The 25,585-nt window shown below is 42.7% G+C and overlaps 1 protein-coding gene across 1 annotated transcript; it reads right to left on the bottom strand.

Annotated features, from left to right (window-relative positions):
* Nucleotides 1-1,732: 1,732 nt before the first annotated feature.
* Nucleotides 1,733-25,341, bottom strand: C11H12orf43 (chromosome 11 C12orf43 homolog). Its single transcript, XM_069215059.1, has 6 exons — nt 25,202-25,341; nt 12,464-12,512; nt 11,953-12,051; nt 9,586-9,659; nt 7,243-7,333; nt 1,733-5,871 (listed from the first exon to the last, which is right to left on the bottom strand). Exons 1-6 carry the CDS (start codon nt 25,302-25,304, stop codon nt 5,505-5,507), a joined length of 783 nt encoding a protein of 260 aa, XP_069071160.1. The 5' UTR covers nt 25,305-25,341; the 3' UTR covers nt 1,733-5,504.
* Between the last annotated feature and the right edge of the window lie 244 nt (nt 25,342-25,585).

A 25,585-nucleotide genomic window follows, 5' to 3' on the forward strand; every position in this document is an offset into this window, starting at 1 on the left:
AAAACTAACAGGTTTGGTGTTTGTCTAATAAAAACATAACTCACCAGCACTAAGAGTATGCTCAAAGACAACAGATATACAGACCCCTATTTCCACAAAACCTACAGACTTACAGCCACCCGCTGACTTAAAACAAACTATATATAGGCATCAATGTATGCACACCAACCATCATTCACAACTCTCAGCAAGGTCATGTGCCTGCCGATAGGGGGGCAAAAAGGGGTACTACTGATATCCTGCACCAGAGGCGAGCGGCGGAGGCACACTGGGTGATACACAGTTCACAGGCACATGGTTGTATGCACTATGGGACACGGTGATGGGAGCAAAAGGAAGGTGTATATAGATGTACAACAGGTGCAACACAATATAACCCATAGCATTAGGAACACTTTCAGCTAGTTCTAGCTTTTCTTGCAAGCAGCATTTTGCAGTTTTTTTTTTTTTTTTTTAAGACTATGCTTTTCATGCTAGAAGCAAAACTACAAATCCTAGAATGCAAATTCCTAGTGCATTAAAAGCAAGACCTGGCTGAGGTGATCCCAGACAACTGGGGAACTGTGCACATGGATGGAAAGAAACGAATATTTCTTCCTTGGTGTGCCATGTTTCTGTAATGCTGTTTTCAAACAAATGGAAAACGCCTGTAGAAGCAAGGTAATCTATTTTCATTTGGTCCTCTCAAACATTTTTTTAGCCAGTATTCACTCTTCACTGCAGATGCAAACATCCCATGCAACGAAATATAAATCAGTTGTGTGAAAGATGAAAGACTTGCTAAACTCATACCATCATGCACTGTACAGTTTCATCACGATGATTTCATGAAGACTAGATTTATTTTCAAAAGTACCTCAATGAAAACACTAAGAGCAAGGTGAATGATCTGGATGTTTGTATATCTTGCTCGCTCAACCACTGACGAAAGCCAGAAATCCCATGGAGTGCACCAGAGGCCCTTATGGCTACCACGTCTCTGAAACGATTCAGCCTATGGGGTACTAATGGGTATACTCGACCTTAGTGTTTGGATTAATTGAATAAACTAGGGCCAGAAATAGACAGATGTGAGGTGGTGGAGAAAAATAGTTTAAAACTGTTGGATCACTTAACTTTAGTTAGTGGTGTATATGCCAAGTTGAGTTTTGTCAGCCCAGGAATACCTAACTTTATTCTCTGATGATCTTCAAGACGATGACGAACATCACCCAAATTGACAGTGACTTATTGTTTTGGAATCACAGTATTTACTATCCCCTCACTAACTGATAATACATTTGTAACAATTACAAGAAGTGACAGACTGAACAGAAGCAAGAGTGGGGTTTAAGATTCTTTAGCTGAACTCACATGATTCCCTTACCCATCTCTTTACAATGGAGTAAGTTCAAAAGCCTCCTTGAAGTACCCTGTTGGAGAACACGATTTATGTTGCCTTTCATCACATGGGGGGGCTGTTGCTTTACTAGAGAACCAATATTCATGGACACTGGCAATACACTCCATTAACATCCAATACATCACACAAGAGGAGAACACTAGATGCCAAAGAATGATGCATTATGTGTTGATGACGTCACCAGTCATGCTATTTGTACCTGCCCGGCATGCTCCATGGTGTTTTCTTGTTGCATGGAGATGCGGGCGGCTGGGACGGGTACATCGTAATGTTAGTATTACATCCTAAATAGGACCGAATAGTTATGTACATCAATAGTACTCAATGTGGTGGCGGGGGAACGTTAACCACTAATACCCTTTTAATAACAAGCAGTCACAAATGTACAACAACTTAAAGAGCTAATAGCTGCACAGAAAGACAATTGGGCATACACGGGGTGTTGATGACCTTTTAGGAAACATTGACTCATAATCGATTCGTAAAGTAGTAACACAATTGTTCTTGCTCTACAAAACCATCACACATGATGCAAAAATTGTAAAGGGACAATACTGTAAGCATTTATGTTGAAGGCAGACTTTTAGAGACCCCACATATCCTTACTATCATATACAGAAATTAGATGTTACTGTATCATTTAAACATACATTACCATTGTTCAACAATTGTCATACCTGCATTATAACTAGAGACTTGATCCATTTCTCTAGCATCAACGCTGAAACCATAGTGTTCTGACCTTTTGGTAAGACATGGTTGTATGCTTGTGCTTGCAAAACACAATTGCTGTGCCGCGTTCACTAGAATTCCAGCTCATTATGAGCGTTTCACACAATACACAAAGTTATGATGCAATGTATGTTCTAACGGTTGACAGATTTTGCTTTTCCATAACAACACTTATTGAAGCCATAAGGACCACACCTGACATCTTTTAAACATTTCTCCATAGGTCCTGGTTGTGAAAATCAGATTTTTCTTACTTTATCATAAAGTAGAGATGACTATCTAGTCCTGATGAATGCCATCATCTCATTAGAAGGTTTCACATTGGCAGAAACATGTTGACCTTCGCTAGTGGGTTGAATTATACCCCATGTTACTTTTAATTCTATCACTTGGGAGCAAAACAAAATGTTGATGGTCCACCTAGGTGTTAGTTTTAGATAACAATACATTTCCCTCTGCACTGTCTCCGTCACACCCTGTAAGAATAAGGAGAGGCCTCAACAAAAATAACCCCTTGTGATCGCCCAATCCTTTCGGGGGAACAGTAGCTCGAACCCAGACCATAAGGATCAGTGCAAGGTGGACCGAGAATGAAGCATGCCACCTAATAGGTGGGTGAGGGTATTCGGCCTGAAATAGGGAGGGATCCGGACCCACTTTTTCCTCTCTTCCTGACAGGCAGTCAGTCCTAAAGTGTTGAAAAATATACTATAAATGTACCAGTTAATACCCTCATCAAAATTCCAGTGACAGAAAATAAAGTATCAGAAATGTATGCTATTGTGGTTCACGCTGCTCCTAAAGCGGAGACAGGTGCTGCTAATAATATCGTGCTCCATGTGCCAGCTTGCCAAAGTGCTGTTGAAATAGGACTAAGATCTGTTCATCCCGCAACAATATAGCTAGCTTTGTTACTCAGATAACGTGATTTGAAAGAGGCAGACAGATAGGGCGAGTGTGTGCTCCGTTGTGGATTGGCATTTTTAGCCTGGAAAGCCAAGCCTGGCTAATCTGGCCTTGGTGACTTCCTTCATTTGACTACTTTCCATCCAGTCATTTACGGCTTCATTATTTTGATGGGTGATTAAACGCACAAGGACTTTTTGAAAAGACTGGAGCTGTACTCTGGAAAATGGGGTGTTTGTACTGGACAATTCAAATGGACCACTTGTTTTTTTTAAGGTGAGGTGGTCACAACTTGCTTCTGAACACTAAACAACATGACTTCTTTCTTTTCACATTCAAGTTTTGAATACTTGTCCCTTCAGTTCATCTCCTTCAGTGCAATGTAGAAAAGAATCATTATTTATATCACCTTAGAAAAAAGCCAGAGGTCCAGTAAATGTCATGTGACAGTTGTGTGGAAACACAAACAGGAGTGATGGTCATTTTCTGGCGCCCCAAAAAAGTCTCCAAAGAATTCAAGCACCTCTTGTACTTGGACAGGTTCTGGCTATAGAGAGTAATAGTCACTGACGATAAATAGCACACAGTTACCTGGTACCTCTTGTGTGTATTTCACGCACAAACAAGCAAAATGCACCAAACTATCAAACAATCTCAGACAGGCAGAGCATGACTCATGGCCGCCAAATTCTTCCTCGCTCTCACACACAAATATGTAATCCTGGCACAGCATGGTCTCAAACACATACACTCATTGTCACCATATCCCTCTCACACAGTCATCCCACAGTTACAGAAATGTACAACTTGCCTTACACCCAGGGGTATCCAGGCCACATCACTAAGAACAACAAGATGACCCAATGGCATGTTATCAACCCATCAAATATACCACTCCAACATGGTTTTGAGCCTGCCCCTGAACACATTCAGATGAGCCATTTCCCTCGGGTCTCATACAACTGCATGGCCACCTGTAGCCTGGAGCATTTTCCAACATGCTTTCTTTTTTAAACATTGGAGGCTGCCAACCAACTATTGTTCAGGGATTTAAGAATCTTTCTCGTGACATAGGACTCGAGCCTCATATTCCAGTGCTTTAAACCCTGACCGTGAAATGTTGTTTATGTCATTACTATAGTCTTAGTCTAAAATGTCACACAGGGCAGCATAGGAAGCCAATAGAGGCTGCACAACATCCCTGACATGCTCATCACAATTCAAACTAGCCACTACTCAAGATGGACTTTTTTTGTAGCCTCACACAAACATTTTTGAGGCTCAGTCGACAGTATTTAAGTCCAGAGCCTCCTGTTGTTTTTTCTATGGTAGCTCTAATGTCTTCAGAACGAACCTGAACCCCCAAGGCTGGGGAAAGCAGCAGAGACAAGTGCAAAACAACTCCACCTCAAATCTTACATACAGAGCATCGCTTGGTACCATGAAATAATACTCAAAGAAACCAGCAACCCGGAAATGGTAAAGTTTGTGATTATGCGCCAAAGGAAGTGGGTAAGATGAATGTTCAATGTAAAACGAATATTACATACAGACATGCATTATAAAAAGAAATGCTTTAAGTCCCATTCTTCTGTTTAACCAGGTCATGTCCTTACATTTAGACATGACAGATGTGGGTGAACACCTCTCTTCCTAGGTTGCATCCGAAAGGTTGGTGGCAACAGCCCAAAGTTGTCACTTCCCAAAGCGTGAGGCTTGATGGTACGAACAATGATATAAGGACACCCCAATGTGGGGGAGAGGGAGGCCTGACACAGAGGATGAGGCAGTCCTTCCTGGTGTGGTCCAGTGTGAGTTTGAGTGGCAGCAGCACGTTGTCTTTCAACTGGAGAAAATTGATCACAGTTTTCATAGGTGTAAGTACAGAGACTGGAACAAAAAAGTGGATTATCTCTGCTGAGTACTTTTGTGAGGAAGACTTTAAGGGTGCAGCATGCTGTGCTCCACAGGATGAAGTTCCAGGTACAACACTGGCCAGAGGTCACTATGCTTCCACTAGTAAAACCTTAGGAAGCACTTTACGTTTGCCGGGAAGAGGTAAGTCAGAGAAAGAAAGAACGAAGGTGCATCCAGTAGGCAGTAGTGGGATACAATGATGATAATATGTCATGCAGAGAGGTAGACTGGCCTCTAGGGCCAACTTGATACTTCCAAACTGCACAGTAGCTCTAGAAGGCCAGAAGGGCTGCAGTGTTTGTCTGATCTAGCTGTTTGTTACAGTTCTACTGACCTTTCAAAAGATGCCCTTATCCTGACATTCTCCTTATTTTCCTACCCAAAAGTGGCCATCAAATTGCCAACCTCCTTTTGTTGTAGTTGCATGATGGATAAATGCAACATTTCTATTTCACTGCTCACTCCTAGCACACAAGGTAGCAAAGTGCTTGCCAGAAACTGTGGATAAATTTGAAGTGCGAGTTAAGGCCACCATCGCTACGGTAAGTCAGGATCCATCAGAAGACGGACCTTCCTCAGAGATGGGAGCCAATAGCTTCTTTTTTTTCTTTTTCTTCTTCTTCAGTTTGACTGTGTCCAAAGTGTCACAGTTCTGGGAATTGCAAACTTGCTGCTCCTGGTCTCTGGCTAATCTCTGCTCGTCCACAGTGCTACTCGTCCCGTTAACTTTGGCCTTCTTCTTCTTCTTCTTCTTCCTTTTCTTTTTCTTGGCCTGGCTCTCGTTACTGCACTCCCCACCCACAGCATCGTGGGAGTCCTGGTCTGGGATAGGAATGGCACTGTGCTTTAAAATGTCCGTGCCGGATACTGCTGCCTCTCTGCACCTCTGCAACTCTTCGTCACTGTCCTGATCACTGCAGAGAGAGACAGCAAGACAAGGCATGTGTCAGAGAACCCATAAGACCTTTTCCTGGGATTCCTAGTAAACTGCCTCCTCTAGCATTAGGATCCCCAGCTTTGTGCAACCACCGCCTCAGTGGAACCACATGTCCAACCCCAAGTCAAGGAACACCCACCAGTTACGCAGGATCGTCTAGCATCAGGTCATAATGCCCAGTCCACACATTAATTCCTTGCCGACCCTTTACTCCTTACACCCCCTCATTGATTATCCCATCCTCCTCCCTCTTGGTAACCCTCTGCTCTCCTAGAAGACTGTACTCTCTCGGTACCCTCTCTGAGTAATAACCTACATTTGAAATCTAGAGCTCTCCCTCTATGGGATCTTCTGTCCCAAGTATTAACGGTACCAACGCCTCCAGCATGTCAGTAATGTTTTGTTCTCTGGAGGACTTGGTTTTTAATATGCAAAATTGCTATGCACACCACATAATGGAAAAGAGAAATGTTGCCTTTGGGGTTCATTTTGAGTAATTTTAGGATTCTGTGGGTTTTGATAATGAATCACCGATCAGATCTCGAGGAATGATACCAACTTTGTTACACAGTGAGCCTATTTGAATGGCTGGCAATGAGCAGAGGAGGATAGTAAAAAATAATCAAGTTAGTTTATTACTTTCTTTAAAAAACCTATACAGTCATAATGGTGAATGTTCAATCCAAAAGCAAAACGAAGTCTGACGTTCCAAATCATGGATTTAACACCAACCCCTCAAAAGATGTGGTATGTATTCGTTAAATGGAAGTCATCAATGACGGACAGATTACACTTTGGAAATTTGACATAGCAACATCAAAGGGTGCAAGCATCAGTGTGTGACACAAATTGCATTATTCCACTCAATATTCATTCAAATTAAGGCATTTTTCTTTTTAAATGTAGCTCCTTCCTTTTAAGGGGCATGAAACGCCATGCTGGCATTCTGCAGATGTGAAAGCAGGGATGGAGGTCTGCTGTCTCAGGCATCAGGTCTACAGCCATACTTTTGTAGACATATGGAAGAGCTTCCAAACAGAATCCTGCCTCATTAATGTTAATAGGGCAGAGAGCCTGTGACTTCTATCGAATGTCACGCTGCAGAATCACAGTTAGTTGCAAGGTAAAAATTGTCTCTGGTTGCACTGCTGATGCAGCACAAAAACTGCAATGCGGACAAATACACCAAGCCTAAAATTCCTCAAACCTAACTCCTAAGGCAACATTGTACTTTTGCTTTATACCAAAAAAACAGGGTTACCTTTGGAAAATAGTGTCGCCATATCCCCCTCAAAAACATTCAGGCACAATTTAGGTCACTGTTCCAGCCCCCGGTCCCACGTCTCACCTGGAACTAGATGATTGCCGGCGCTTTTTAAGAGGTGGACGCTCAACATCCTCAGAGTACCCAGGAACAGATGAAAAGAACAAGCGGAATCCTGAAAATGGAGAGAAAAGTGACAAATATAACATTTACACAAAACATAAGAAAACGTTTAATCATATCAAGTGCTCTAGGTTGAGCTCACTCTGATGGGGCCGAATACTCTCACTTTGCACTGCTGAAGACACATGCACTCAGATGGGACCATACTACCGACAGTGCTCTGCAAGTGGAAGCAGTGGATTCCTGTAGTACTCTCAGGGAACTCTAGTGCAACTGGGAAATATCAAAGTAATTTAGAATTGACGACAGTGCTGGAGAAAGGCAAACTGCTGTAACCCTTCAGCCCTGAACATAAATGTTGCTATGATTGAGAAAGTCAATACAACAAACTCTTCTACTGACTAACCAAGCTTTCTGGTTCCAAACTAAAGACTGTGCTCTCATAGGCACCAACCTCAGACCGCTTGCTGGAGACCATGTGCAACACTCGTACTACATCCACACGCTCTTCCAGAAAACGTATCCACTGTCCCATGAAGAGCAAAAGTATTATCTTCCTAATCACCAACTTTCATGTAGTTTACAATGTTACCCAACTACTTGGACATTTATCAGCTTAATAGAAAAAGAATACTCAGAGGATTGTAATACTCATATTAAGTTGTTGTAAAACACCAGCGGAAAAGGATAAAAATGAAAGTACATTTTGCCAAGTGCATGTCCTATGCAAGGACTCTGCGAGGCAATTCCTGTTGTCTCAACATGCTTCTCAGTGTCTTATGTTATGTGTACAAGACGTAGACCCAACTTCTGTGAAAACAAATGAAAACTAGCATTTACCAGAAAATTATAGCTATTGCAATGCTACATAATTCGGAAACTTAATTGCAGGTTTCATCTTTTTGTATTGAAATATACTCCTTAATTTCAAATTAGCTTTAGAATTTTTGTGTTTTTTTAATTATAAAAATGAGGGAATACCATTGTGCCAATTTCTCAGATTTTTTTTTTGTTTAAGAACTTTTTAATACACGAGTAAAAGTACTTTAGGAAACACTGTTAATTGCTTTATACATTTCTTAAAGATTGCAAATTTTGACCTGATGGTAGGATTACATACGGTTTCTGAGCTGAATGCATTGCCACTTGTTTTCTCAGTTTCAGTTTAAAAAAAATTCTTGCAAACTTTTCATTCTATAATATAACCAGAGGCACACCACAAACTTTAAGGACATATCCAAAGTATTAGAATTATCTGTAAAAAAAAACAAGTCGCAATTCATGACCTCTTAAACAGCAACCAATATCAGCTGAGTCCATCCTGCAGTACAAGGTCCATGCTTCTTGGAGTTGTTGGAGATAGACCAGCGAGTTGTCTCCATACCAGGGTTCCCACACAAGTCAAAGAGAGACTGAGGGATTGATTGTAGATTTTCAGGATAACCACTATGTTTCATTTAGATTCATTGTATGTGCACTCGTCTTATGTAAATAGCTTGAATGTTGGGTTTCTCAGCTACATACGGTTACTACAGTTTTCTACCTTTAACACCAAAGACCAACATATTATTTCTGAGCGTTGTTTGGCTGGAGCGGTCATTCTTTTTAATTTTACTTTCTATCCCCACATAATGAGCTCTGTTTTCAGTGAACAATCTCAGCTTTCACACTGACTGGGAACACCTGTAGGAGACAATCACTACCACGAAGCTAGGGAATTTTGATACACTGTTAGGGATTTGCTGGTGGAAGCACACACTGCCGGAGGAAGATTGCACTTTGGGTTGACACTTTGCTAACTGCTGGCAGTACATCATGTTTCTACTCCTAGACTAATTCAACAGCCTAATTCAGTCTGAGAGTTGCAATTTTAGTTTGAGACAAAATTAAACAAGCACATAAAAATATTGATTTTGATAAAAGAGAGAACAAGATTAGAAAGCTGGTGTGCAGCAGATATGGTGAAAAATGTCCACCCATTCTCGCTACTGGATTTAAAAAACAGCACACACCCAACAAGTCAGAAAGAAGATCACAATGCTGAAGTCCTGCAGCCCTGATGGTTATCTCCTAGAATCTTACAAGCTATGGCAGCAAGCTCAAACTCGTTGAGTCGGTCAGTCTTGACCAGTAGCGGCCAGAGTCTTACAGCGCTGACTCAGCACTGCTGGAAGAAGCTCACATCATCATGCTCTTTAAGCACTAACAAATCACTGCTAGAGTCCTGTGGCACAAAGAGTCGACTGTTGCAATAAAACCAATATCAGTATAGATTGTCCCTAGTCCAAGATCCATCAAGCTCACCATCCTCCTCTGCATCCGCAGCCTGCTTCACCACTGATGCCTGGACCGCACCATCCTCTGAGACACAAATGTAACTGAAAGAGACAGTTTAAACTGATCATCAACTGGAACAACTTCATTAACAAGTAATCACTGAAGCACTTCCTGTCTTAATATCAAGCCCTGTAGTAAGTCATTTCTAGCCACTAGGACTCATAACATTCAGTCTTGTAGCTTCTTAATAATCCTAACACACTTTCCCCATGCTCACTCACCCTGGCTCCTTCTCATTAACTCTACTACCCTTTCCCCAAGTTCTGCACTGAGGCTTCTTAATAACCCTAGTGCCCTTTTCCCACTCAGCCTGGTCCCTTCTAGTTAACCCTACCACACCTTTCTCACTGACCCCCCGAGTCACTCATTCTGCCAGCCATTCCCTGGCAGTGTAAAACGCCAAGTAAAGGCTGGCGGAATGCAACTCATTATCCAGGGGGCAGCGGTGCTTGCAGCGCTGCCCTGGCGGATCTGACATGTCGCCACCGTCAGGCTGCCTGGTGGCGGGAGCCTGGCGGTGGTGGCGTTCCCACCGTGGCGTTTCAGCCACGTTCGGAATATGGCAGTCTGGACCACCATGCTGTTGGCAGTAATGACCGCTGGCATGACGGTCCAGACCGCCATGTTCAAAATGAGGGCCTTGTTGTCTAACCTCTAAAAAGCACTGAAAGCAGATAAGATTAGAGTGGACTTAAAAAGTAAGGCATTTAAGGACACTGGCATCCACAAACACCTGACAAACTGAATGGGAGGATTGTCTACACGTAAATAAATGGCTGGGGCAATGCAAGATTCAAATCAGTACAATACAATCTGTTTCATAGACCCCCAACTTACTGCGTTTAATTAGAGTAAAATATACCATGCAAAAAAAAAAAAAAAAAAAAACAGTAAATGTCCCAAATGGTGAGAAACAGACACTGATTTTGTACACATTAGGTGGTCCTTTAACATGATCATTAAGCTGCCCTACATCAGGGGAAACCCTTCACAATTATGGAATATTCAGTGTCTCCAAGGAATAGTTCCCTCACCCAAATGCAAATTGAAAAGTACACTTGCGGCCCTGCCAACAGACTGTTTCAGGTGGGAGACTCACGATTTTCGAAGCCAAAAATGGCTTTATATTAGTTGACTACCGCCGCAAATTGTCCTTGCCTCAATAGAAGTCAATGGGGAAAATACATTCCGACAATTTATTTTTTTACATCTCCCACTTTCTTGTTCTGAAATGTTAGCATGTATGCAAGTGCTGCAAAGTGATACAGTGGCTAAACCTCCGAAGAGGGAGGCTTGGGAGAAAGACTTTGCAGAGTGGGTACTGTTGAAGAAAACCCAGTTTAGGTCCATTAGAGCCAATGAAAAGGCAGAAGACAGAAGTGGATGGGAATGATCAGAAAACTGACAAAGCCAATAGACAGATGGTAAACCACCATGAGTGTAGGATAAGCTAGTACAGGGGAAGCTGGAGTTGATAATGCTGTGGGCCTGGCTAGAAAAGCAGATTCTCATATACACACAAAATTGGTCAGGGTCTCCGGATGGAACATCTAGTCTTTACGCAAAGCTTGGAACGGAGACATAGGTGGGGACTTCAGAAAAGCAGAATGGAAGAATGTGTTAGGTTATCTGAAAACAATGTTCACACATTCCTCCCGTGCCTCACCCTCCTCCTCCTCGGACTACGCTCTCTCCAAATATTCAAGCACACGCAGTGTGTCCCTTCTCCGAGCCCCTCCCCACTCAAACACTGACCTTTCCACTCCTCTTTCAGTTGCACTCTCCCCTCTACAGGCCTGCATATACACTTGGTTCCTCTCATCAACTCTCAATCCTTCCCACTCCTCTTACACGTACCAATACAACATCCTCAGTGGCGTAGCTAAGCTGCCATAGTTCATAACGTAAGCAGGAGAAGTGGGCACCGAAAGTCAATAGCTGGGCAGTAGAAAACAGCTATAACTAGGCTGCAGTGGGCCCGTCACACTCTTAGGTTCCAGTGCCACTTCACTTTCTACACTATAGATAGCTGCGTATCTAAACGTCCTTGTGATTGCAGACTGCCCTCTACAATGCACCACCTTGTGTACTCAGTCTCTCCCCTTCTTTTCCATCAGACTTCATTTTCCAGTCGGGGACATCTGATGACAAGCACAGAAGTGCAGAACATTAGGGTGATGCCTCAATGTACAAAGACAAAAGCTTGCAGTGTGACAGAACCTTAAACATAAACAGAGATTACTGTAGTGTAAGAATGTGCTTGCAATTGTATTGCAAGTCAAGATAGTACATAAAATTGAGCTACAAGTGCACTCCACACGTGGCACACATTACCTGTCTAGCATGGCACCCAGTTTCTTGGCCACATGTGCTCGGAACTCAGGTGTGGTCTGGAGCTCATTGCCATCCTGCTCATGCTCATCTGCCTTAAACCTGTCAAGAGATGGGATAAGTTCACTGTAGAGCAGATGCATCAAACGTTCTATCCCCTCATCTAATTACCACCCTAGTACAGATAACAAAACATGCCAAGCCAAAGCAATAAAGGAAAGGAGATTATCGCCCACCCTCTAAGCCACAGATGTCTTCGGCTAGAGCCTTGGGGGAACTGTACTACCAACGGCGCTATCCAAGGTTATGCATGCAGTGAAGTCTTCGGGGTGTCTTTTTCCTTCTTTAGTGGACCAAAGACTTCATAGTCAGCAACTCCTCAGAACTGACTACCTCCAATACCCCTTCTTTGATACCAAATAGTGACCAGTTTGGTCTCTAAAATATGTTATGCAGCAAAAGCTCTCACTGAGTGCAAAAGCCTACCAGTACTTACTCAATGGTCTGTACTCACCTAATGCTGGGCTGTGTGAGACCACAAGTAGAGCCATCCTTGACAGGGGCTGAAAAGAGAAAAACAAAGAAAGAATGCTGACCACACCATAGGCTAGGATTACAGAAATACCAATGCTAAAGATTGTATCCGCCAAAAATAGAAACCCTATTGTACATGTTATAAGAACCCAATATAAAAATAACACATTCATTTATGCTTTCAAGATAATAATGGAATAAAAATGGGCAGCAACCGCTGTGGTAAATGACTTCGACCTTCACCTCCCATGCGGTCCTCCATTTGTTTCACCTTCTGCAGGCAACACAGCCACCAACATTTTGCTGCCTTCCACGCAACCCACCGTAATAGAACCATTTTTTTTTACCAGTTAGCATATGAGTTGTCAAGAAGGGTAGCCAGTATTATGCTGAAATTCAAGGAGATCTCAACCACTATTTGGCCTCTGTGAAACTTCAGAGTTAGCAATTTCAAAATGCACCATATTCTAAACAGACACATTGGAGGGTGGATCCGCACAGCTTGCTCATCAGTATATTGCACAGCTCCCCTGGCCATTTAATTTCATGTCTTTACCTGTCCATCACAACTCTTACTTAGTACACACTGGTGGAAAAGATAAGCACCTGACCAAAAATGGATGCCTGATGCCAGAGGACCCAGCTCCATACTTCCCTGGTGGGGAAGCCTTACTCTTTAGCATAAGCATGAAGGATGGCCTAAAGGTGCAACATACCTCCCATCTAAAGGTTAAGTGGCAGGACATCTGCATCAAGTACCATGGAAACCTTTTGATCTTCCATCAAAATTATTGCCAGGGGGCCTCTTTCTCACAAACTTACAAAGGTGTTAGTAAGGCGATCAGCATAATTTTCAAGTAAAAAGTGAGAACAAAAGTGTTAACGGTAAAAAGCAGGAAAACACAAGTAAGAAAAACAAAGTTACAAAAATAATGATAACATCAATAGTGAAAACCTTTAGCAACACAAAAAACAGTTTAAAAAGAAGTGTAAAACAAGGAAAACATTCAGGGTTACAGTAAGAGATAGGATTAGGAGCAAGGTAAATTAGGTTTAAGGTAAGAAATAGTGTGTAGTGTTGGGTTAGCTTTAGAGTTGTGTGCAGGGTCAGAATTCTCAGGGGTCACCTTTAGCAGTAGGGGGAAGCAATGTCATTCTTGTTACATTTATTTCTCTGTTTTTGATTTACCCAATTTATACATTTCTCAAACTGTCTCACTCAAGTTTCTCACTTAAAGTTTTTTAGGTCTGGCGTTAGCCAGGACCTTATGATATTACTATAGTTGTATTTATGAAAGATACTCACTTCCAGGTGCTTTTAGCAAGCCCTCTTCATCAATTGCTCTATTACGGTCTTTTCTCACATTTTGATTCCCCTTTCTACAGCACGGGTCGGTCCATTTCCTCCACTGGCTAACTTCACTACGAGTGACAGCATTCTGCTCTCTCACAAAGAGCACATCTACCAAGCACTCACTAGTGTGCCTATGTGCGAGTGTTTTTTTTTTTTGTTACCAAAGCAATATTTGTTTTGCTTATTTTCTGGGTTTTTTAATATTGGTGAGGGTCCGGCAGCTCCCATGACAATGCTTAATAGAAACTATGGCAATTCAAAAAAACACAACTACTGGGGGGGGTGGAGGGGGAAGGATTGTCAGGAAGGTCCGGCCAATTGGATTTGCCAGTGCTTGTCTAAACTTTCAACCTAGACTTGATTAGCATGGCAAAAGGATGTTTGTGAGATACACATGGCTGTTATCAAAAGCCATCCCTCATCCTTATTTGAAGAGCACCAAACCATGATCTGATATACATAAAACATGCCGGCGTATTTCCAGAGGCCACACTTTTTTCATGTTCCAACTAAAGTTACTACCTTCTTGGTGTAAAGCAGGAAAAAACAAATCTTGGTTTTCATTTACGTCTCTATGTGTGATAATATTCACTGTGTGGCCGGCACCTACGGGGCTGCTTCACACCGATAATAAAACAAGGTTGCAAACTTCACCTACCAAATCACACATTTTGTTTGGAAATGTTTCACATTTCCTACGTCAGAAACCTTAAAGATTTCTAAATATAAATGATCAAAGAATAAGAGTTTGACTTTTACAACAATCTCTGCTTTTCTAAAAGCTGTGATGATGTTATGCAATGCACAACAGTGAACGGTTATAAATAAACGCATTACTCTTTAAATGCTGACTTCTCCAGCGTATCAATAGCAGATAGACATGAATGTGTGGTTTCTATAAGAATGAATACATCATTATGTATAAACATGTACCAGGATGTACAATACATAACAGCTTTTTTCAGGTTGGACTGGAAAATGCACCCATTCACATTAAAGATAGGGTTGTGATGTCACTTCCTGTTAAATGATTACACTTTAGCTATGCAAGATGGTCACATGTTTGCTTTTTTGCGATCATTTCCACCATGCAACCACAGAATTTTATAAAATTCTCAATTAAATTTTGAAAACCTAAAATGCATGGAAGGAAATCATCCCACTACTCAAGATTTCACAAACAAACTGGCAACTCATTACACAACCAAGGCAGACACATTGGACTCCTATCTAAAACAAAAGAAAACCATCAACACCAACCCCTTTCCTAAAGTGCCCTCTAAGAATAAACCAACCCAGCCTCTACAGTCCTTCAAACATATATCACAAGGTGAATTTATGGACTTGGTCAAAGCAAGCAGGCCTTCTGGTTGCCCCTCTGACCCTTTTCCACCGCACATCTTCAAGAACATTATTTTATCTACTTCTGCTGCTACACCTGTAAGAAGAATCATCAACGACTAACTACAGGATCTTTTCCTGAAAACCTGAAAAAGGCATGCATACATCCGTTATTAAAGAAAACAAGCCTAGACCCGCAGGACCCCCAACAACTACAGACCAATCACAAATGGACCTTTCCTGGGCAAACTGATAGAAAGAGCAGCATTCGCCCACAATTCATTGAAGACAATTCCATACTTTCAGACTTCCAAACTGGATGCCGCCCAGGAAGAGGCACTGAATCGGCACTCATAGCAATCTGGGATGACCTTAAAAACACAGTTGACCACAATGGAGTTGCTGCACTGCTTCTATTGGACCTCGCGCCTCCCTTTGATATGGTTGACCATGACACCCTAATTCAAAGACTCCACGAAGCCGGCATAGAAGGTACATCCTACCTTCAAAACAAAACTATTATCTATTCTCCCCCCTTCTCGTCCAAACCTTACCTCACAAAAGCAGGGGTCCCCCAAAGATCATTCATCTCAACTTTGCTTTTCAACATCTACAGGATATCATTACCAGAACTGATCAATGATTTTCAACTCACATGCTACATCTATGCAGAGGACACACAAATACTACTTAAATTGGAATGCCCCAAAGACAATGAAAACTCATAAATCTTCAGTTGCCTCTAAGCCGTTCATCAGTGGATGACAGAGCCATCTCAAACTAAATGCCTCCAAAACAGAACTACGAGTATTTCTGTTTTGGAGGCATTTAGTTTGAGTAAGTGGTGACTGGAAAAACTATGACCCACTGTGTGCCTGGCCTGACTGTCTCAGACCACCTCCTCAATTATCCAAGGAAGTTAAAAACCTTAGAATAACAATAGACGCCAAGTTAACAATGAATGCCCAAGTGGACAAATTAGCACAAACAACCTCCATCACCTTGAAGACTCTGCGACGCATCTTCCCCCACCTTGGATTGCCACACGAGATGCAGGCTATTATCTCTTTTGTACTATCCAAACTGGATTATGCTAATGGCCTCTACCATGGATCATCTCTATTACGAAAAAACTACAACATATTCAGAACTCCACTGCCAGGCTACGATTACATGTAAAGCCACAAGCCCACATCTCCTCTGCCTTGAGAGCACTACACTGGTTACCCATTGCCAGAAGATCCACCTTCAAGTTGCTTTCAACAAGGAAACCTCTGCTCAAGATTGGCACCCCGCCTTAGAACTCAACCATACAAGAAAAAGTCTATAGGTGGTACATCCTTCTCCGTTCAAGCAGCTAAACTACAAAACTCATTACCCCCCATATATAAGATCCACGGACAACTATCTTGTCTTCAGAAGACTACTCAAGAGTTGGCTCTTTCCTTCATAACCACCATATTCAAACAGAAATGGATTGCATATGCCTGTGTTGATAAATATTTTTAATCTGATTAGGTGTATATTCCAGATATGTATAGTTCTTTAGGAAATATGTATCGTTATTATGCCATAACAACAGATTACACACATTCTTTAAACCGGTTTAATAAATGTATATTTACTCACGGTTTTTATATATATATACATATATATATATATATATATATATATATATATATACACACATACATACATACACACAACTATATATATTGTTAAATATGTATATGCATGTTTATATGAATGTATATATGTATGCATGTGTGTATGTATGTGTGTATACATGTATATGTGTATGTTATTCTATGCTTAACATGTTCATAGGTTATTGCATAGCTCCTAGATAAGTTGTTATATTAGATACTTATGAATCCCTGCTCTCGTTTTTATATTACACTGATCAAATGTTTTACCATAATTCTCCTTCATTTATCTCACTTTTGATCTCCCTAACCCTTTCCACAGACTCTTCTCTCCTCCATCTCCCCTTTACTCATCCCAAGCCTCATCCTATTACTATAAACTCCCAATTAACACTTCTGGATTCTTCCTTCCTCTAGCCCTCCATTACTCTAGTCAATCCAACTAACAAACTCACATATCCTCTGCTCAAATTAACTCTTAATAATAATAAAACTGTACTCATATTTCCCTATACTAATCCACCACTAATTCCTCTTGGGTTCAGGAGTAGCGTGCTACTCACCGAAAAACACTTCCACACCTCGTCAGGGGTAGCAAGAGCTATATAAAATACTATTACAATACAATACAGTAAGGGCAGCAGTAGGAACGGAAGAAAATTTGGAGGAAGTGTGACTCTCTCACAGACCATCCAGGAGGTTTATTTACTATTCTAATTCCAGGTCTGGATTATTTTGGAGAAAGTTAAAAATCCCCCAAGTCGCATCATTTCTTGTTTTACTATTCTACAGTGATTGTGCCTCAATTATCAACAAATAATTAATTGATCTCCAATCTTCTTAAATTCTAGAGAATTTTACTACACTAGGTTCATGAAATCCTCAATTCTATGTCAGGACCGGAGGCTTTGGATTATGCTTCTCTCTCTTTACTGCAAAATTAACAGCAGCCAATCAAAACACTTCAAAATAAAAAAACTACTTTTCCCATTAACCTTAGTAGTCCATACTGTGTACCAATCACGTCTGCCTCCTGGATAAATGTCTCTGCAAACATAGTCCTTTCCCTTTCTTTGCTGCTTGCAGCTAGTGGATAAGTGACTTTTCAGACCTTGCTAAAAGCTTGTTAAATAGCTGCTCTTTATGAAAGCGTGTGGAGTGGGAGCAGGGATTAAAGTGTCACGGTGCTCTTGCATGTTTGGAATGATTGGTTCACGCGTATATGCCTGGGATCCATTGTTCGTCCGTCTTCTGGCTTGTTTGAACGCCAAATGGGGCAAGTTTACGATAAGGGCTCGGCCCTGTCTAAGACTGGATCCAAAACTGATCAGACTTCTGATTTGGGCTTTGCCCAGAGAGCTTCAAGGGGACCAGCCTCGTCAGCAGAAATTCTAGAGCAAATGGCTGCATCAGTTATTAAAGACCAGGAACATTTTTATTTTCCTTCATTGGAGCTTCTGGATGCCTTTATGGAGTCTTCTATGCAGGTGAAAGTGGCTCCCTCCTCTGCCACCCACTCGTCAGATTCGGACCAGGGGCATGATGACCCTAAGCCTTCGGGGAAACATAAGACTCACAATCTGCAGGAAAGTGGTCAAGTGCCCCGTACCTTATCCTTTGACCCTATAAAATAATGTCCACACGCGTTCCTTGTATGGAGGTGGCACATTACGTGCAGGAAAGACTCAGGAAGGGTTTTGACTGCGATGTGCACAGTACACTGCACTCAATGTCCTCACCCCTCCCTTTTGGGCAAAGATCTGGATCTGTACATGGCGACCTCGGTTAAAAGATTCTCTAAAGACCCTAAAAAGGGATTTGATCGGGCATTCAAGGGTTGCCAGGATAAACCTTTGGACATATCTGGTCCAATCACAATACTTCTGGAACTGGCAGTCCAGTCTAAACAGGGGTGTGGAATTTATTAAAATATCTACTTGTCCACGGGACAGGTTGCTTCTCAAATCTACTTGTCCTGTAAAAAGATCTACTTGTCCCTTTGGTGCCATGTAGTGTGGCGCCAAATCATGGCAGCAATCTCATTATGTAAGAGCTCTGATAATAGCCTCTCTGATTATGCCAGGGCTACTACCATAGTAGGGCTTGAATACTTGCAGTTTCAATCCCTACTGTAGCAATTTTCTTATTTTTCCACCTTTCTGCAGATCTGCATACTGGGGCTGGAGGAAGCAGTAAGCAATAGTTCCAGGGCTGGAATGCCTTTGAGTCTGCAAACCGACTACAGGGATGTGGAATTCCTATCGCCCGACGCCCGGAAACACATTTCACTCTCTGTAAACAGGCAGCCAAAGGGTTTGTGCCGCAGAGGGTTGGGCCTACTTGTCCCAAGGACAAAGTGAACATAAAAACTTGTTGCCCTTGACCCCAAACAAGATGTCCCGGGCGTATTGGAATGAGCTCAACAAATCATTTGCCTTCTGGGCAATGCAAATTGAGCAATGACCACCAAGCACAGATGATCCTTTCTGATGCGCATTGATCCTATGCTGGCAGACTTAGCCCCTAATGAGGCAGGCTCCATGGCGAATGGTTTGATTTTTGGCAACAAATTTGTCAAAGACTTAGGGAAATAAGTGGCTACTTTCTCCGCTTTGGACAAGGCACAATCTTCGATGAAAAAGATGTTCAGTGGGGGCCTTTTTGTCAGGGCCGGACGCTACAGGGGTCGAGCACCAGACTGCAAATTTTATCAGGCCTCAGGAGACTACAACAAGTGAGGTCGGGGTCATGGCTTCAGAAACAACAACCGAGGTGGTTTCAACGCCTCTGATGGGCCATCTACAGGTGAGAATTATTCCATTCTCAGAAGTGTTTCTGGGGGTGGGGAGAGGTTAAAAGAGCATATTCCAGCTTGGGAATGCATTTCTCAGGATCCGTGGGTATTGCAGACAGTGCGAGGGTACAGACTGGAGTTTTATGCTCCCCCTCAGCAGAGATCCCTTCCTTGTCCCATTCATGTTTCCCAAATTAAGAGCAATTTCATGGACAGGGAGGTCGACACCCTTCTGCGCAAATGGGCCATAGTCAGAACAAGCCCTCACGCTTCTGGATTTGTCACTTCAATATTCTTGGAACAGAAAAAAGGCAGTGGTTCTCGTCTAGTACTCAATTTTAAGGAGTTCAACTCCTGTATAGTCTACAGTCACTTCAAGATGGAGGGTATCCTTTCGTGGAATGTACAGCTTCTACAGGAGCTGGGTTTCCTTATCAATCCGGACAAGTCGATCTCGACTCCATCCAGGGTCATAGAATTCTTAGGCTTCCAAGTAGATTCTATCAAGGCCCAACTCTTATTGCCTCTCACAAAGAGGAGTTCTATCAAGAAAGAGTTGAGGAGAGCCATTGCCTCTCTGAGTATATCATTGAAGACCCCGGCACGCTTGGTGGGCCTGTTAGCCTTATCTATTCAGTCGATTTTTCTGGGGCCGCTTCATTATTGAGCTTGGCAGCGTTTGAAAATCAGACATCTTCGCAGAGATTTATCCTACTCGAAGCGGATTTCGCTGTAAGAGGAAGCCAGGGCAGAGACTGCCTGGTGGCTAGCTCACATGGATGCATGGAACGGCAGAGCCATTCATATCAATTGTTTGGAACTTCTAGCTGGGGCGTTTGCGATTCACTCTCCTTCTCCCTGCCAGGCGAAATGTTGTATACTACTGCGCATGGACAACATTTCGGCAGTGTGGTATATAAATCGCCTAGGAAGCACCAGGTCTCATGTTCTGGCAGAGATTCCAAAGGAGTTTTGGCAATTTTGCCTACAAAATCAGATATCAGTGACGGCTGAGTATATTCCGGGACGTGCCAACCTGGTAGCAGACTGGAACTCTCGCTTCCTCAAGGATGACAGCGTTTGGAAACTCAGCCTGTAGGTGTTTCACAATCTGAATCTATGGTGGGGTCTGTGTTGGATGGATCTGTTTGCAAAGGGGCTGAATGCTCAACTAACTCGGTTCTTCAGTTGGAGGTCGGATCCTCTAGCCCTGGGGTCGGACGACTTCCTTCAGACATGGGAGAAGCATCTGCTGTATGCATTTCCCCCGTTCTCCATGATTCAGAGAGTACTCTCTCAGGCGAGGAGACAGGGGGCGGAACTCATTTTGGTGACGCCTATTTGGAAGGCTCAAACATGGTTTCTAGTGGCAATGTCACTGTCTTGTGCATGACTGATTGCTATTCTGAAGGATCCATATCTGTTGCTGGACCCAGCCGGATCTCCTCATCCTCTGATAGTAACAGGGCAATTGTCACTTATGTCGTGGAGGATTTCCGGAGATGCTACCAAGTGCCAGGAGTTTCAGACAATGTGTTGTTTTTCTTGTCCCAACCTTGGGCTACTTCCACTCACAAACGATATGAATATTCCTGGAGGCAATGGGCTTGTTTGTGTAGTGGGCAACATATCGATCCCATGGGAGCGAGCATTAATATGATTGTTAATTTTCTTTCTGACTTAACAGCAATAGGCTTAACCTACAGGACCATTAATAATTTTAAGTCAGCGGGTCATCCTCACTCACAGGGTAAACCAGTCGACGAGCATCCGCTAATATGTAACCTACTGCACAGTATCAGGATGGTTAAGCCTCCTCAACCTAGATACTCTTCATTATGGGATGTAGATGGTGTCTTACGTTTTCCTGAAGGCCTCTCGCGCAAGCAGCTGTCAGTGAAACTTACCATTCTGCTATGTCTAATGTCTTGCAGATGGGTCTCAGATGATGTGCTGGATTTAGCAGGTAGAGTATTTACTCCTTCTGGAGTTTCTTTTACTATTTCTAGACATACAAAGACTGCTTCCAGATATGTTGCTTACCCAGCTTTTCCTCATCATCAGAAACCATTTGTTGTCAAATGCTTGAAAGTTTGAGGAGCGTACTTGTGAAATTTGCAGAGATCCACAGGGACAATTGCTTATTTCATTAAAGAGTCCCTTTGGTGCATTTTTCGCTGCATCTCTGGCAAGATGTGTCAGATGGATATTGGGGGAAGCCGTGCTAGATATCTCTATGTTTGGTGCACATTCAATTTGATGAACTGTTGTCTCTAGGCATTTTCTACTGGTTTCCGTTTGAAAGACATTATAACGGCAACAGATTGGTCTTCAGACTCCACATTTAAAGGGTTTTTTTTTTTTTTTTTTTAAATCACAAACCTATTGTTGATGTGGTATCTACTGTGGTGGATCAGCTTTGAACTTACATAATTCAAAGCCTCCGGTCCTGACATAGAACAAAAAAAATTCTAGCCAACACATCAACAATTTTCAGTTCTATTAAGGACACTGAAGGGACGATTATCCCACACAGGAAACAATTTTTCATATCTATTATTTCTTGTAAAGTTGTTAATGAAGCTATGCATAATATGTTGAATTTTACTTGTTTCATGAGTATGGATCGGGTGTTATTATTGGTGTCTGTGTTTCACCTTAGGTGCAGAGAACAATGCACCTGATTGCTCAATTTGATCAGAAGAGGAAGAATTTTCATTAAAGTCTTCAGCCCGGTTGGCAGTCAACAGTCTAGATGTCGGAAATTCAGTCCCACGGTTGGATTCCAGTTCCGAGGAGTCAAGTATTTTATGTAGGCTGACTGCAAAGAAAGAGGATGGACTGTGTTTGCAGACAATGATATACAGGAGGCAGACATTTGATCGGTAGACAGCATGGTCTACTAAGGTACACGGGAAAAGTATTTTTTTGTTTTAAAGTGTTTTGATTGGCTGCTGTTAATTTTGCAGTAAAAAGAAGCCTAATCCTCGCCTCCGTGTCCTTAACAGAATTGAAAATTCTTGACTCAGAAGCTAGAAAAAGTTGTATTCAGGTACTCACTTCCTCTGTTCCTATTGGTAATGCTAGGGCTACTCCATCATTAAAACGACTTCACCCCATTTATAAAAAAAGGTGCATATAGGACTAGGAACATTAAACACAAACAAAAATGTTATGACTTAAAGGTACAGTTTAACTAAATAACATTGCTACTTGTTTTCTGAGTATGTAAATGAACATAAATCATGCAAACAAGGGCACAGGTTAACCCGTTTCCCTGCCATGGATGTAATAGTTATGTCCTAGTATAGGCCCTCGGGTGAAGCGCTGGCACTCTATTCCTCCCCCCCCCAAAAAAAACTCCCCTACACCCGCCACCCCCACCCCCCAGGGCAGGGCTGGAAGGGGAAGCGTTTTCCCTTCAACCCCCCCAACACCCCTCTCAGTGACGTCTGATGACATCAGCGCAGCAACCTCATCAGAGGTCAACTCCTGTCGCGTTGGAAGCAATGCTTCCAGGCGACTCAAGGAGAAACTTATTAGTTTCACATAAGGCACATTGGCCTATATTAATTAGGCCGAGAAGCCACTAGACACCCAGGATTTTTATTTATATTGATGAGGGGAGCAACCCCTTAGGCAAGGGTTACTCTGGGGAGGGTGGGGAGAAATTGTTTATTGCCATTTCTGCCCCCCACGGGGGCAGATCAACCTATTTCTATTAGGCCGATCTGTCCCGGGGGCAGAAACTACGGGATTGGTGTGTGTGTGTTTTGTTTGGGGGGGGGCAGACACCCTTGGGCAAGGGTCGCTCTCCATGGGGGCACATTACTGTTGGCCATATCTGCCCTCCAGATCGGCCTACTTTTAGAAGGCCCATCGGCAGAAAGCCCACCAGAGACCAGGGAAGTTATTTTTTTTCAAAATAAGAGGGTGGGGGTACCCCCACCCCAAATAATTGGGGCCAAAGTTGTTGCAGATGTGGCAATTACCCCCCAATCTATACCTGGAGGGAGGGGGAGCAGAACGTCTACTAGATGCCAGGGAATTTAAAAAAAATATATATATATATATATATTTATATTGTATGGTGGTGGTGGCTACCAACCAGTATGGGCATGGTTATGCCTCCACCACAAATTAAGGGGGTAACAGTCTTTCAGCTCTCCCCCCCTGCACACTAAAACATCTTATCCCACTGCAAGCAAGGTTTTACCTTTGTGACATGAGAGCTCGGCGTTCCACTTGGAATGGTGAGGGCTGCACTTTTTGGACGTTGGGATGCTGCCATGTAGAAGAATCCATAAGACCTAGACACACCTGAAAACTAAACATCTGGATGAGTCCAGGTTGGTGTGCTTCACATGCACCCCACACCATTTTCTTACCCACAAAACCCTGCAAACCTCCAACTTTGCTGGAAATCACAAATTTTTGTGATGGAACGTTCTGGAATCTGTAGGAATCCACAAAATTCCTACCACCTAGCACTGTCTCATCTATACCGATAAAAATTAACACCCATTTCTGTCACTAACCAAAATTGTGTAGAAAATTTATTTTTCTGATTCAAGTTTGCCTGTTCCTGAAAGCTTGGAAGCTGGAGATTTTAGCACCGCAAACCCTTTGTTGATGCCATTTTCAAGGGAAAGAACCACAAGCCTTCTTCTGCAGCCCTTTTTTCTCATTTTTTGTAAAAAAACAAAAATCTCGCTGTATTTTGGCTAATTTCTTGGTCTCCTTCAGGGGAACCCACAAACTCTAGAATCCCTAGGATGTTGGAAAAAAAAAGGAAGCAAATTTGGCTTGGGTAGCTTATGTGGACAAAAAGTTGAGGGCCTAAGCATGAACTGCCCCTAAAAGCCCAAAAAAAGGCTTGGCACATATTTTTTTTGGGGGGGGGGGGAGGCCTGGAAGCGAAGGGGTTAATCCGCTGTTCCTATACTTTTCTTTTTCAACATGTGTTTGTCCAAAAACTGATTACCTTGACATCATGCAATTGGTCAACTATAACGAAGTTAACATCTTGCTATCATTAACGTTTCTGTAACTTTCCACCAGCCTAAGATGGCCGCCAACCAATCCACAACACTCCCCCATCCCCTCTCCCCATAGCCAATATATCAGCTACAAGGACTGTATTCCCTCGTTGAACTGGAGCGTCCATCTTTAATTACAAGGGCAGTGACATTCAAAAAAGTAAATTAAAATAAACGACAAGATACGTAAGTAGTTCAGATTCTTGCCCACTTCAACCACGCAAATATTTTAAGTCTCGATATGCAACCATCACTGTTCTGCGGCCGTAAGCAAATCCTTGCAACATTACGTTCATGAAAACATCAGTCACACCTCCTTGAAACAATCCATACACTCCAAAACGGTCCTCAAATACGCAAATCTCAATCCAGGCTGGTGGCTTCGACTATTGCTCGAGAACATGACGCAGCCAATGGTAGTTGGTTGACATAGAGCAACTCGTTATGCCTCTGCCTGAAACTCCGGTTCTTTCTCAGGTTCAATGCTTGAGCATCGTGCAACACATCCACTTTGTTCTGGACAGCCCCTCTCGCTCCACGATACCTCGCACCGGTGCCACCTCCCACGTCGCTTCTCGAAAACGCTGCAGGTCTTCGCTGCTGTCAGAGTCCGAGTCCACCTGCGGACCACGCACAGAAGCTGCCATTTTAGGACTGGCTGCCCACTGTGTGTCATCGACATAAAAAGAGGTCTAGGAATTAAAGGTCCCTGACTAGACGCCTTTGGACAGCGCTAACAGGAACCGATCCAAGATGGCCGACGACGGAGCATGTTTGTTGTCTTGGAGAAGTGAGTGACCTCTGCAACATCAGCAATAGATTACGATTTTTTAACAACAAGCAATGGCAAAGCCAATAGTTTTCACCTATGCTCACTTAGAACCTAAGGTTTGTCTTGTCACCCTCACACAGAGAGGGGTATAGCAAT

The sequence above is a fragment of the Pleurodeles waltl genome, chromosome 11 (genome assembly GCF_031143425.1).
Source record: "Pleurodeles waltl isolate 20211129_DDA chromosome 11, aPleWal1.hap1.20221129, whole genome shotgun sequence".
NCBI classification, from domain to species: domain Eukaryota; kingdom Metazoa; phylum Chordata; class Amphibia; order Caudata; family Salamandridae; genus Pleurodeles; species Pleurodeles waltl.

Coding starts and splice junctions, on each gene's coding strand:
- C11H12orf43 (XM_069215059.1), bottom strand. CDS start 25,304: ATGGCAGCTTCTGTGCGTGGTCCGCAGGTGGACTCGGACTCTGACAGC. Junction 12,052..12,463: donor CTCACACAGCCCAGCATTAG/GTGAGTACAGAC, acceptor ATCTCTTGACAG/GTTTAAGGCAGATGAGCATG. Junction 7,334..9,585: donor TGCGGATGCAGAGGAGGATG/GTGAGCTTGATG, acceptor CTCCATTTTCAG/GATTCCGCTTGTTCTTTTCA.